We start from the raw sequence: 12055 nt of genomic DNA, 5'->3' as shown, positions 1-12055 counted from the left end.
CTGACCAGGGGGACAGCCTCAGGGCAGCAGTTCCCGAGGGCTCCCTGTGCTGGCTCACATGTGCATGTGTGTCTTACATATTGGATATGGACACCTTGAGGTCCGGCAGAGCCCTGGAGCAAGCAGTGATCATCATGAAGTATGAGAAGGTACGGGCCTGGGTGCTGGGGGAGGATGTGGGACCCTGCCTCAAGTACTGTGCCTGTGAGAGCCAGACCCCACCTCCCTGGGGACAAGGGGAGAGGGGGCAGGCTGCTCAGGTCCACCAGTGACTGACACCCGGGCTTCTCATCTGGGTCCCCTCTCGGCTGCAGGGACACCAAGGAGCGGCACTGTTGGAGCCTGAAGAAGAGGACAATGAAGGCGGCTGAATTGTCCCAGACAGGCTTCGGTTCCTGCAGTGAGTCCTCCACACCCCAGCCCACCCCACGGCAGGGACTGGGATCAGAAACCCCAACATGAGGTGCCACACCTGTCCCCAGGCCCCCATCTTGAGCCCAGCTGTGGTCACAGGCAGGCACTGGTCAGCAGTTAGCCAGAGCCTAGTGTCCCTGTGACTGAGGACTACAGGCAGGGACAGAGCTGGACGTGGGGCAACCACTGGGTACTCTTACTCTGAGGTCTCTGTTTCTGTTAGGTAGAGGGGGTGGTTTCAGGGTCCCCACGCTCCCAGGCAACACAGCCTGGCCATCAGCATTCCAGAGCTGCGGCCACAGGGTTGGGGCACCAGCCTAGCATCTGGCAGTTGTCCAGGAGGTGCCTGGGTCTAGGGTCCAGGCTCAAGGCTTTTGAAGACCTAGTCTGAGGGATGGCCAGGGGTGTGGTCTCTGAGGCTCTGAACCTGCTTGTGGGTTCCCATAGTACAGACCACAGGGAGGCTGCAGCTGAGGGCCCTGCCCCCGGGTCTGTGCTTGGAGGAGTGGGGCCTGGGGGCAGGAGGCAGACTTGGAGGCTGTTCCCACAGATGTCGGGGAGAGAGGCCCCATGGCTGGAGGGTGGGCTCCAGTGACCTAGGGGGATGGAGCCATCTCGGGCCATCTTTGGCATGACTCAGCAGCCCACCTTAGCATGAGGATAGGGGTTTCTGGCTCATGCTGTGCCAGAACTTGGAGAATAACAGGAGCAGAGTGGTGGAGAGATGGCCACAGTCTGGGCTGACAGAGGAGGGGCAGGTGTGGAGCCAGCACCTCAGGCTGCCAGTGCACAGGGGAGGATGGTGGGCAGGGGGGGACCCTGGGAGTTGTGGTGGTCCCAGGTGCCTGGAGCCCCAGGTGCACACTCACAGCACTGAGCATCTCTCAGGCAGGCCACCTGGACTCAGTTCCAGGGTGACTTCTTGGGGAGAGTTGATGTGGGGACACTGCTCCCTCCCCCCCGGGCAGCCTGGCCCTGCTCAGGACAGCAACCCCCCAACCGCTGTGGGGGTGCTGCCACACACCCAGGAAGGTGGACCTCTGACAGGCCTGGAGACCCCCACTGGCAGCAAGGGCCCCTGCCTGGCCCTGGGCTCCCTGTGCTCATGGTCACCAGCCCCTCCCTTCCCGTCTCAGTCCCCTAGGCTGAGAAGTTGAGGCTGGTACTTCCCTGGCCCATTAGGGAGGTAGAGGTGCTGGTTGTGGTCCTGTCCTCACCTCTCCACCTCCCTTGCTTTCCAGTGAGCAGAAGTTGCCCCAAGACAGCACCCTGGGGGCAAAGGTAAGGACAAGTCCTTGGCCATGGGCCAGTCATCTGGGAAGCAGAGCTGGGTGGAGGGGGCATGTGGGGCTCGGCAATGGTTAGTGGGAGTACCATAAGGCCCTGTGATGGAATACTTACATGGCACCTGCTAACATCTTAACATACTTGCCTGTGCCAGAACTGAGCCACAGCTCAGGGGCATCTGCCTGTCGGCCGCCCTGACTTATTGGCATGCTAGGGAGTGACCTGGCTAGAGCTCAGGGGCTCTGCCTTTACAACAGGGCAGCTCGGATCAGAGGCCATGCCGCCGACTCTCCCCAGACAGAATATCTGGGGCTCACAGTCTGTGCCTTTTCTGGCTCCTTCCTTTGAGCACACACAGAGCTCCTGAGCTGCATCTGAGAGCCACTCTCAGAGCCTGAAGCTGGGCTCATGCCATCCTATCTCATTTTCCAGTGTAAACAGGTGCGCAGGATCCAGAAATGGATCAAGATGATAAAGAACCACAGCAAATATTGTGGCAGCGAGAAGGTACCGTGGAGCTGAGGGCCCCTCGGGAACACTGAGAGCTGAGTTGGGGCTTGAGCAGTGCCCATTCCTGTGCCAGGCACCACCTGCCTCTCAAATGCCCAGGGGCAACTGTCCAGCCCTTAGAGACATAGGTCATCTGCACCCCTTCCCCATACACACAGGACACTGTCCTGGTAGAAAATCTGAAGTCACTGCTGAAGACAATCCCGGATGCAGGGCAGGTTTCCAGGTGCCCTGTAGGGGGCAGTCAGTGCAGGGCAGAGCCGGTGCCCCTGAGCCCTTGGCCCCCAGTCACTGTGGGTCATAAGGCCCCCATCTGGGCAGATCCTCCCTCTGCCAATACACAGGGAGCCCCTGGCTTCTCCCTCCTGCTGTCTCACCCTGCAGTCCCTCCCTGAACGGCCATGTTCACCACTCACCAGAGCCTCCTCTCTCCTGTAGTTTCAGCACAGAATTTATAAGGGGATCCCTGCCCAGGTGCGCAGGAAGGTGTGGGCCGTGATGCTGGAGGTGGACAAGAAGAAGGCCCAGAATCTGGGCAAATACGCGGTACGGCTCTGCACTCAGCCCAAGGGGGCTCAAGCTGCTCGGGTCTGGTTAGGAGCCTGAGTCTCCGTGGAGGACCGTCCCTCACTGAACCCTCGGGAGCCTCCTCCCCATCCTGCCTTCCTCTCTCTAGATCCTAGTCAGTGCCTCCTCCACGTCTCCTCAGACTCAGCTGGGACTGGACATGTGTGTTTTGTGCCAGAGGCTTTAACCTGCTCTCTGCTGAACTCACCTGGGCAGCTTGGCATAAGGCCAGAAGAGAGGAATTGCTGTGCCCATGATGGGCGGGGGTCTCCCAGTATGAGATCACAATGGTGTGAGGTCGGGAGCCCCACAGGCTCTGTGCTAACAGGGCCTGCCCTTCGCTGGCCCTGCCTTCACATGCAATTGCACCCCTGGCATTGCCCTTGCCTGGAGTGGCTGGTCCGATGGTCAGACAGCTCTCAATGCTTCCGGGAAAGGAGGGAGCAAGGACTGGTGTGAGCAGAGGGCTGGCAACTGCAGCTGACTCTCGTGTCCCCGGCTGCCATCAGGGAGCAGGGCCCAGCTGTGTGGCCCACCCTGCCTCCCCCAAGTCTGCATTTTGGGGCTACCCTGGGAGCTGGGCCTGGAGACAGTCATTGCCCAGACTCAGCTCCAAGCCCAGGGTGGCTTCCAACGTCTAGATGGAGATGGGCCCCTCCTGCAGGGGGCAGCATGGAGCAGTGGTCAGGCTCTGGCTGACTCCTGGAGGGCAGGGCCTGAGATGCCAGCGAGGAGGATCAGAAGCCTGGCTGGGGTCAGACCGCGTCTATGCTGAGAGCTGAGGGCAGGCAGGGGTAGTGCACAGGGACCTTTCAGAGCCCCTGTCTGATACTGACCATCGGGGTCCCAGTGGCCCCCTCAGCAGGGATGCTGGCAAGGGGGTGACATGGATGCTGAGGCAAGTAGGGAGCCCATGACCCCCCCTCAACGTGGGACCCAGAAGGGAATGAGCTCCCTGCAGGGAACTCTCCCTGTCAGCCAGAAGAGCTGACGTGGACGTGAGGTCCTTGTGTGGCAATGGGGCTTTTGCTAGTCCTGAGGCTGGCCCCTCCCCCTTGTCCTCCCCATCCTGCCTTCCTCTCCCTAGATCCTAGTCAGTGCCTCCTCCACGTCTCCTCAGACTCAGCTGGGACTGGACATGTGTGTTTTGTGCTAGAGGCTTTAACCTGCTCTCTGCTGAAGATGAAAAGAGCAGGCCAGACTGGGCGCCAGACACTTCCATCACATCGACTCCGCCATCACATGGGCTTTCAGAAACCACCTGATGTTCCAGGAATGTTACGGAATGAAGTGAGGCCTCTGGGCTGGGGAGGACCCGGGGGTGGGAGGAGCAAGGGTCCTGGGGCACATGGGGTCCCTAGGGAAGACTTGGGTGCAAACCTGAAACAGTTCACTTAGCACAGAAAACAAAATTGCCTTTTATATATTATATAAACTTTTTTATATTATATAAACTTTCCCAAAGACACTGTGGAGAGAATGAAATGAAAAGAAACACAAGGGGAGACAATATTAGCAATCTACCTTATTAAGGTATTATTTCCAGAATATTCAAGGAGCCCTTCAACTCAGTAAGAAGGAAGCAGTGGGCAGCCTCCTAGTACCCCAGGGACACAGGCTCAGGAGGGCCCCTTCATGATGGCACACACAATTCTACTCAACGCATGAACACATGCTTAGCACCTAAACCACAACGGGGCACCAGTGCACAGCTGTGAGAATGGGGGAACTAAAACCACCGAGGACACCGGGTGCTGGGCAGAACGTGAGGCGAGCGCCACTCTGGTTCATTGCAGGAACAGAGCACAGTGGCCCAGGCCCCCAGCAGCACCCAGGGCCATTTCTCACAATGAGAGACACACACCTTCCACACAAACCCCCAGCACACACGCACATGTACACAAGCACCAGAACAGCTGAGTGCATAAAACCCTCACGCAAGATTCAGGGTTGTGTTCACAGTCACTGGACGCAGGACTACCCTGCACGATGCTCAGTGGGGACACAGATAAGCAACCCGTGTCACAGATGAATCCGAGAACAGGATTCAGTGAGAGGCAGGACGAGGCTCGGCCCTGGGCACACCTGGATGCATCTCAGGTGCATTCTGCTAAGAGAGGAAGCATCCCTCAAAGGCTACACATACTGCGATCCACTCACAGGACGTCTGAGAAAGGCCGAACCCTGGGACACACAACAGGGCAGTGGTGGCCATGGGCTGGGGGAGGTGGGAAGTTTGGCCACAGAGGCTCATGGGGAACACATAGGCCACAGGAGCTGCTCCCTACCAGGCTGAACGTGCATGGGAGGCTGACTCTCCACAGCTTAGACCCACGGGACTGCACCTCCCACAGTGGAACGCTCACCTGTGCAACGAACACCCACCTGGGGAAATGAAACTGCACGTGACTGCACCCTGGGAGATGTTAGTGTCCCTGCAGGCAGTGCTCACCCACATGGTGGACAACACACAGGTGCCCTGATGATGTCACTGCTCATGAGCAGAGTGTCACAGGCCCTGCGTATGGCTGTCATGCTCTGTTAGGCATAGCCACACTGAGAGCCTCAGCAGCACAGGACGCACAGCCTCTGTCCTCTCTCTTCCAGCCAACGCACCTTATTCCAAGTGCTCATGGCCTATTCTGTTTACAATCCCGTGAGTATTCTGGGATCATATCGCAGGTGCTATCCCGGCAGTCCTTGTAGGGCACCCTTGGTCACAGAGATCCCAGCCTGTGTTGAGGGGGCCTCTCTCATCCACAGCTCTGGGACAGAGGTGTAGAGGCCAGGCTCTGGGCCTCCTTGGACCCAACCTCAAGTTCTGTGAGGAGAAAGGCAGCCTTCTCCTGGGCTGGCCTCCAGACCCCAGGAGCTTGGCTGAGTTGGGACACCCCTCCCAGGACTAGCATTCCACACAGTGGGGTGTGGGGCGAAGGCAGGACAGATCAGGTGTATGACTTTGCTCATCAAAGTTGAGTCTGGGTCCCACTGATGCCATTACACCCACCAGACATGTGGTTGGACCCATGGGCCTGAATCCCACTCCACACAGCACCACTGCCACAACCACCCACTCAGACCTTTCCCATGCATGGAGCAGGTGCAGGGCTCCATGGGTGACCCAGCAAGGCCTGGACATCCCCATCCCCTGACCTGCCACTGGCCAACCCTGCCTGGTGCCCTGGTTCCCAGGGGGCCTGGCACGCAGGAAGCCCAGGCCTGTACCCATGACAGAGGCACACCTCCTATTTTGGTCCTGGTAGCACTTCCTGGCTTACTTCTTCCTCATGTGAGAAAGGGCCACCACGTCACCTGCAGAGCTCAGGGGTCCAGAAGCTTCCATGGGCATGGGTCTGGATTCCCACAGCAACCTGGCCCATCCTGACATCTTGTGGGTAACAGGTCCCCATACTTCAGGTCTCCCCGCTGTGCTGCCTAAGCTCAGGCCCTGCAGGATTCCCTCCAGGAACTTGGAGAACTTCGATGGGCTCCAATTCTTGGGCTGCTGACACCAAATGGCAGGATTCAGACACAGGGGCTCCCTCCCCAATCTTCCTAGACCCTTCAGTGGGTGACCTTGATCTCCCTGAGAGGTGGGCCATCCCAGGATATTATTCTTGCCAGGGGAGGTCTAAAGGTATTCTGGGATCTTGCAGGAGGTGGGCTACAGCCAGGGCCTGAGCCATGTGGTGGCGCTTCTGCTCATGTATATGCCCAAGGAGGACTCTTTCTGGGCCCTGGTCCAGCTCATGGAAAACAGTAAGCACACGATGCACGGTAGGTGGATGGCGTGTGAGGCCCAGTGCATGAAAGTCCATGCACAGCCCTCACTGGCTCCTGAATGTGCAGGACAGTGTCCCTGTTGGTGGGGGGGGTGCTCTCCCTAGAAGCCAGGGCTGGCAGAGGCCTCCCACACTGAGCCAGCCCCCTTCTTTCACCACCATCCAAAGGCCCAGCAGCTTGGCCATGGCCATCCTGGGTGTGGGAACCTTCAGAACAAGGGGTCCTGTCCTTGTCCAGTGACTCAGGTTGTTTCTGGCTCTTCTGCCTCACACTTCTCTACGCAGACTCTCAAGCAGAGAGCCACACCCAGGGAACTTACAGAAGGCAGCATCCCCTGTACGGTCACCCCTTCATCGCTCCTGAGTCTTGGAATGGTCAGGAGGCACCCAGTTTGACAGCATTCACCCCAGCAGTATCCAGGGGGCAGCCTGGCCTGGGCTGCACACAGTCACCCACCTGCACCCACCTCCCAAGCAGGTCCTCTGCCCTGGACACATTCATTCCCACCTGCCCCTGGTCGAGCCTCCCCTGATTCTCAGTGCTCAGAAAGACCCCACCCTGGCCTTGGGCTCTCCAGCCTTCCTAGGAGGAGGCTCTAACATGGGGATGTGGCTGATACTATTCGGGTTTCTACAAACCGAACACCCCAAAACTGGAGCGATTCCAGCACCACCTGAGAGATATCATGCATCGCGTGCTCCCCTCCCTGGAGAAACACCTGGTAAGTAAACATCTCCTTTCTCCCCTCGGGGGCTCTGTGCTCAGGGAGGGGAGGACAGAGAGGGGTCCTGACTGCTTCCTGGGCCAGGGGAGGCTACGTCCTCACCAAGGCTTTTCTTGGTTACTGGGGGCTACGGCAGCTTGGGTGCTGGTTTGATTTCCTGCACTTGGTCCCCCAGAGTTTGCGTAGATTGGAGGGAAACGCTGTCCCAGGGCAGAGTGGACTGAGGGACCTGTGTCCCTTCAGGAATCTGCATAGCTGGGAGAGGGGATGCACCTGCTGCTGGGCTTCCTGCACCCAGGGGCTCTGCCACAGGGCACAGATTAGAGGGAGTCAGGCCTGGGCCCTGGGACCTGGGCCCTGAGCCCCCTCTGCCTCTTCTTAGGAGAAGGAGGGTGTGTACCTGGAGGACTACACCGCACACTGGTGCATCCAGGGTTTCCTGGATGGGGTAAGTGCCCCGGGGACCCCTTGCCCAGGGAAGCTCCTGCCCAGTATCTGGCTCTCTTGTCCTGGTGGCCTATGACTCTGATCAGGGCTGAGCACCCCCAGCCCCAGCAGACATAGGAGGGAGCCTGCTGTGCAGACCAGGCAGGCCCTGCCCTGCTAAAGGTGGTCCAAGCTGAGGCTGAGCCTCAGGGACATCAAGGAGGGGACAGGTCCCACCAGGACCCATCCTGAGAGCCTGGCAAAGGCCAGAGCCCTACAGTGAGAGGCAGAAGATCCATAGACCTTGGGTGGCACAGGCTGGTGTCAGCACAGCCCAAGGGCTGACCCATCCCCCAGGTCCCTGGTGTGTCTGGTATCTCCAGTGTGGCTTCCAAAGTGTGCAGACCCCCAGGGTCCAAGACAGGACATGGTCATCCTCTCTGGGTCTGGTTCCCTGAGTGGGCGGGGATGTGGCTGTGAGGAATGGCCTTACCTCCCAATGAAACCAGTCCCCCACCCTCACCTCCCCTCCCAGGAGCAGCTCTGGCCTTCTTGTGTGATGCAGCCTCCTGGAGTCTCCCTCTGTCCTAGGATAGTGACACTGCACACCCACCCCTGTGGGCCCTGCTGAGGCCCTGATGGGCAGGGTCCTCCAATGCCTCTGTCCCCCAGGTGCTGTTCCCCCAGCTCTGAGGATGTGGGACATCTATATCCTTGAGGGTGAGCACGTGCTCACCACCATGGCATACACGGCCCTCAAGATCCATCACAGTGAGTCCTCAGGGCCCACAGAGGCCCAGGTGCTGGGGACGGAGGAGCTGGGGGTCCCCCTGCCTGTGTCTCATGAGCAGGGCTTGAGGGAGGCATGAGGGGGTTTGCGAGTCCTGGGTTCTCTTCAGGAGGGCACTGAGAATCCCCTGTTGCATCCCCAATCCCAGGCCCCCACAGACCACAAGGAGAAGTGGCCAGGGTCCTTGCCCAGGAAATTGGCCCCTGAGCAGTCCCTCCAGTGCTTGGCTTGACACCCAAGGGTGTCCAAGGGTGTCTGCAGCCCATGTCTGGTGCTGGGACAGGGCTTGGAGCAGCCATGGTGGCTGCACCATCTCTAGGGCCCCTCCTAGCCTGACACCCGCCCCCATGTCTAGAGTGCCTGCTGAAGATGTCCAGGGACCACATCCATGGGTTTCTGCAGCTGACCCTGAAGCAGGCCTGGTCACTGAGTGAGGATGTGGTCATCAGGCAGCTGCGGGCCTCCATGCGTGAGCTGGGGAAGCTCCAGTGCCTCCTGCCTCCCGAAGGTGAGTCCAGCACACGGCCCCGTCCCATGCTCCCTTGGGGGAGTCAGTAGTGGGAGTGCCAGCCCTGGCAGCCCTGCCCAGGGCCTCACCTCTTCCTTGTCCTCCATGTCCTCCCCGGGCTCAGCAGTTCTGCTTTCAGAAGCTCTGACAGCATGGCCTGGGGGGGCGTCAGGCAGCTGCCCTGATTCCTCCTGTGGGGGACTGCTCTCCCCCAATGACTCTGGGGCTGGGATGTGGAGCTGTCCTAGGGCTCTGTGGCTCTGGCTCCTCAGCTGACCTCCACTCTGGAGTGGATTTGAGGCCCCGCCTTGAGCTACCCTGCCCAGGTCTGGAGCAGGTACCCTGGCTCAGTGTCCCCAGGAGCCTGGAGCACAGCTGGACTCCCACTCCAGCAAGATGAGAAGTGGCCCTGCCTGCCCAGGGTGCATCTCCCTGACTGACCCCACACAGGCTCCTGGCACAATGACCACAGCTGTCTGCACACAGGACCCTCCTAGGACAGGGGTGGGTGGGGCTCCCACCTGCATGTAGGCAGGGCTAGAGGAAGGTGGGGCTGTGGGAGACCCTGCACAGTGAAGGCCAAAGCCAGCCAGCACTGCATCCCCTTCAAACATCTGAGGATCCCTGGAAGGCCCAGGTGCCCTGAGCCCAGTTGTGGGGGCTGAGTCCACTCCTGTGAGCAGGGTGGGCACAGAGGCAGGCACTGCAGGCCCCCACAGCAGAACCCAAGTGCAGCTGAGTGTGGGCTCTGCAGTCCTAGCCTCGGGCCAACTGAAGTCAGTGGAACCTGGAGCAGCGCTGGCCTCTGGGCTCTGGTGGGGAGGGGTCCCCATACTCGTCCCTGTTGCTGCTGCTGCCATCAAGGACCTGAGTGCCTGGGTCCCCATGAAGAGCAGAGATGGGTTTGTCCCAGCTCTAGAGGCTGGCAGTGGGGACCCAGGTGCAGGCTGTTGAGGCACTGGGGAGGCCCCACTGTGCTTCCAGGTTCTGCCTCCCCTGGGAGCTTGTGGGACAGAAGCGGTGCTGTCTCACCAGGAAAGGGACAGTGGCCCAGGGTCAGAGGACACAGGGCACCCCTGTCACCTCTTTAGAAACTGCATTCTTGTCCCCAAGGGCCTGAATCAGACCCCATGTCTGCCCCACAGCCCCAGCTCTCACCCCCATCATCTTAGGCTCAGTTCCTTTCCAGCCATTTAGGAGGGACTCAGATGCGGGTAACTCAGCCAATGCACTGATAGGGCACAGGAGGTCAGGTGGGGTAGGTGATGGGGTCCTGAGTTGGTGCCTCGATCCCCAGAGAGAGTGAGGTGGGGAGGGCAGGGCCATCCACCCTGTGGGCCTGTGCAGGAGGAGCCGGAGCTGTCCCAGGGCTCCCCTGGCCCAGGCTGCACACACCGCCCCTCTGGGGCCAGCAGCCTGGGAGAGTCCTCAGTGTCACATGGGATGATGGGGACCCCAGGGTGAGGTCGAGGCAGGCACCCTGCAGGTCAGATGGGGGCTGTGGAGAAGCAAACCGCGTCTCTTCTTCTTCCAGCCAAGGCCATCAAACGGTGTGGCAGGCCCCTGGGGCAGGCACACGTCCCCCAGAAGCATGTTCCTGCCCCCAGTGCCATGAAGGCCAAGATCGCCATTCAGGACACAGTGGCAGTGTGGGAGCAGACCAGGGGTCCCGCTGCCCGTGCAGTGATGATCCATCCTCCAGAAAGCTTTGGCCTCCGCATTGCCGTGAGGGAAGGCATCGAGGAGGAGGAGAGCTGCGAAGGCAGCCCAGAGCCCCTCGGCCTGGGCTCCCCTGTGTGGACCGCAGAGTCCACATGTGGCCAGCCCCACGGAGACTCCAGAGAGCTCATGGGGGAGGGGAGGGCTGTGCCAGTGTGCCAGTCTCCCTAACCTGAGCGGGCCAGGACAGAGGGAGGACGACTCTTCTGATGCTGGCAGCCGGGAGGGCCTGTGGATGTGGGCTCCTCCACAGGCCTTGGAGCCCCTGGAACCAGGGCCCATGCAGCCCGTCCCAGCCTGGGGGCCATGGCTGAAGACTCCCCACTACTGGCATGGCAGCCCCATGCACTCTGGACAGCCATGGGCTGGAGCCGGCCAGAGCCAGCCCTGGGCTGGGAGACCAGGCCCGTGTGCCCTCCCTGGCCCGAGGCCTCCTTACCTCCTACTCCATGGGGCACCTGGATGATGGGTGCCTCCTAGAAGAGAGGCTGAGCCCACCACGTGTCCTGCCCAGGCTGGGCAGCAGCCTTCCGTGTGTCTTCACGGCATCCTATACACTTGATTGAGCCCCGACCCCCCAGGCTCTTCCTGGGGCCAGGATACCCCGTTACTGCAAGACAACAGCAGTGCTGAGAGCCACTGTACTAACCCCTGCCCCCTGCCCCTGCCACCCTCAGGTGGTGCTGACCCTATATTAAATGGTTACAAGGAAACGTGTTTGCTCCAGTTTGTGACCCTGGTGTCCATAGGGGTCTGGGTCAGGGTGGGAGAGCAGCAGCTGTGAGTGCCCGTGACCTCTGGGACAGATCGGCACAATAGGAACAGTCATGGTGGGAGGGCCTGAGTCACCTCTATGCTCTTGTAGACCTGGGCAGCCGTGTGCAGCATCCCTGGCTTGCCCCCACATGTCTCTCCCTTCTGTCCTGTATATTCTGGAACCCAGCTCCTCTTCACCCTGACACCGGGAGAGGGCCCCCAGCATGCTCGGCTGGGTCCTAGGGGGATGCCAGCAGGGCCTTTCTGTACTACTGAGCCCTGGTGTCTGCACTGAGTTGCTGGGGGGAGGGCTGCCATGGGTGCTGTGGGCTGGCCCCGCTTGCCCCAGGCCCGGCCCTGGTCTAGTACAGCGACCTGTTTTGAGCCCATCCCCTCTGCCCCCACCTGTCCCAGCTCCCCACGGCCTCCTGTGGCACAGCTGTCTGCTGCTGCCTGCAGAGCTGGCTGCCTGGTGACTCCAGGTGCCCTCAGGGATGGGGACGGGGCCTTTCTCTGTGCTCTTCTGGGTCTGTAGGTCAGAGCCCTCGGGTCCCAGCCAGGCCCACCTGAG

The 12055-nt window shown here is 60.3% G+C and overlaps 2 protein-coding genes and 1 long non-coding RNA gene across 3 annotated transcripts in view; all 3 read left to right on the top strand.

Moving 5' to 3' along the window:
- LOC149122138 (beta-microseminoprotein-like) overlaps positions 1 to 12055 on the top strand; it is a 449968-nt gene that overhangs the window by 94395 nt on the left and 343518 nt on the right. The gene's annotated exons all lie outside the window — the stretch shown is intronic.
- On the top strand, positions 50 to 3233 carry LOC149122142 (TBC1 domain family member 26-like). The gene is made up of 6 exons (XM_089313759.1): positions 50 to 149; positions 315 to 400; positions 1656 to 1695; positions 2134 to 2208; positions 2650 to 2757; positions 2888 to 3233. The coding sequence occupies exons 4-6, from the start codon at positions 2170 to 2172 to the stop codon at positions 2963 to 2965; spliced, it is 225 nt and encodes a 74-aa protein (XP_089169885.1). The 5' UTR covers positions 50 to 149; positions 315 to 400; positions 1656 to 1695; positions 2134 to 2169; the 3' UTR covers positions 2966 to 3233.
- Positions 3495 to 11431, top strand: LOC103347115 (uncharacterized). The gene is made up of 7 exons (XR_016221800.1): positions 3495 to 4068; positions 6435 to 6537; positions 7139 to 7282; positions 7668 to 7733; positions 8384 to 8482; positions 8857 to 9009; positions 10544 to 11431. It is a non-coding gene; the product is annotated as an uncharacterized LOC103347115 (long non-coding RNA).

This window comes from Oryctolagus cuniculus, chromosome 15 (genome assembly GCF_051225735.1).
Source record: "Oryctolagus cuniculus isolate XC-2025 breed Fujian yellow rabbit chromosome 15, ASM5122573v1, whole genome shotgun sequence".
NCBI classification, from domain to species: Eukaryota; Metazoa; Chordata; class Mammalia; order Lagomorpha; family Leporidae; genus Oryctolagus; species Oryctolagus cuniculus.
Note: the sequence above shows the minus strand (reverse complement) of the source record. Positions and strands in the feature narration are given on the sequence as shown.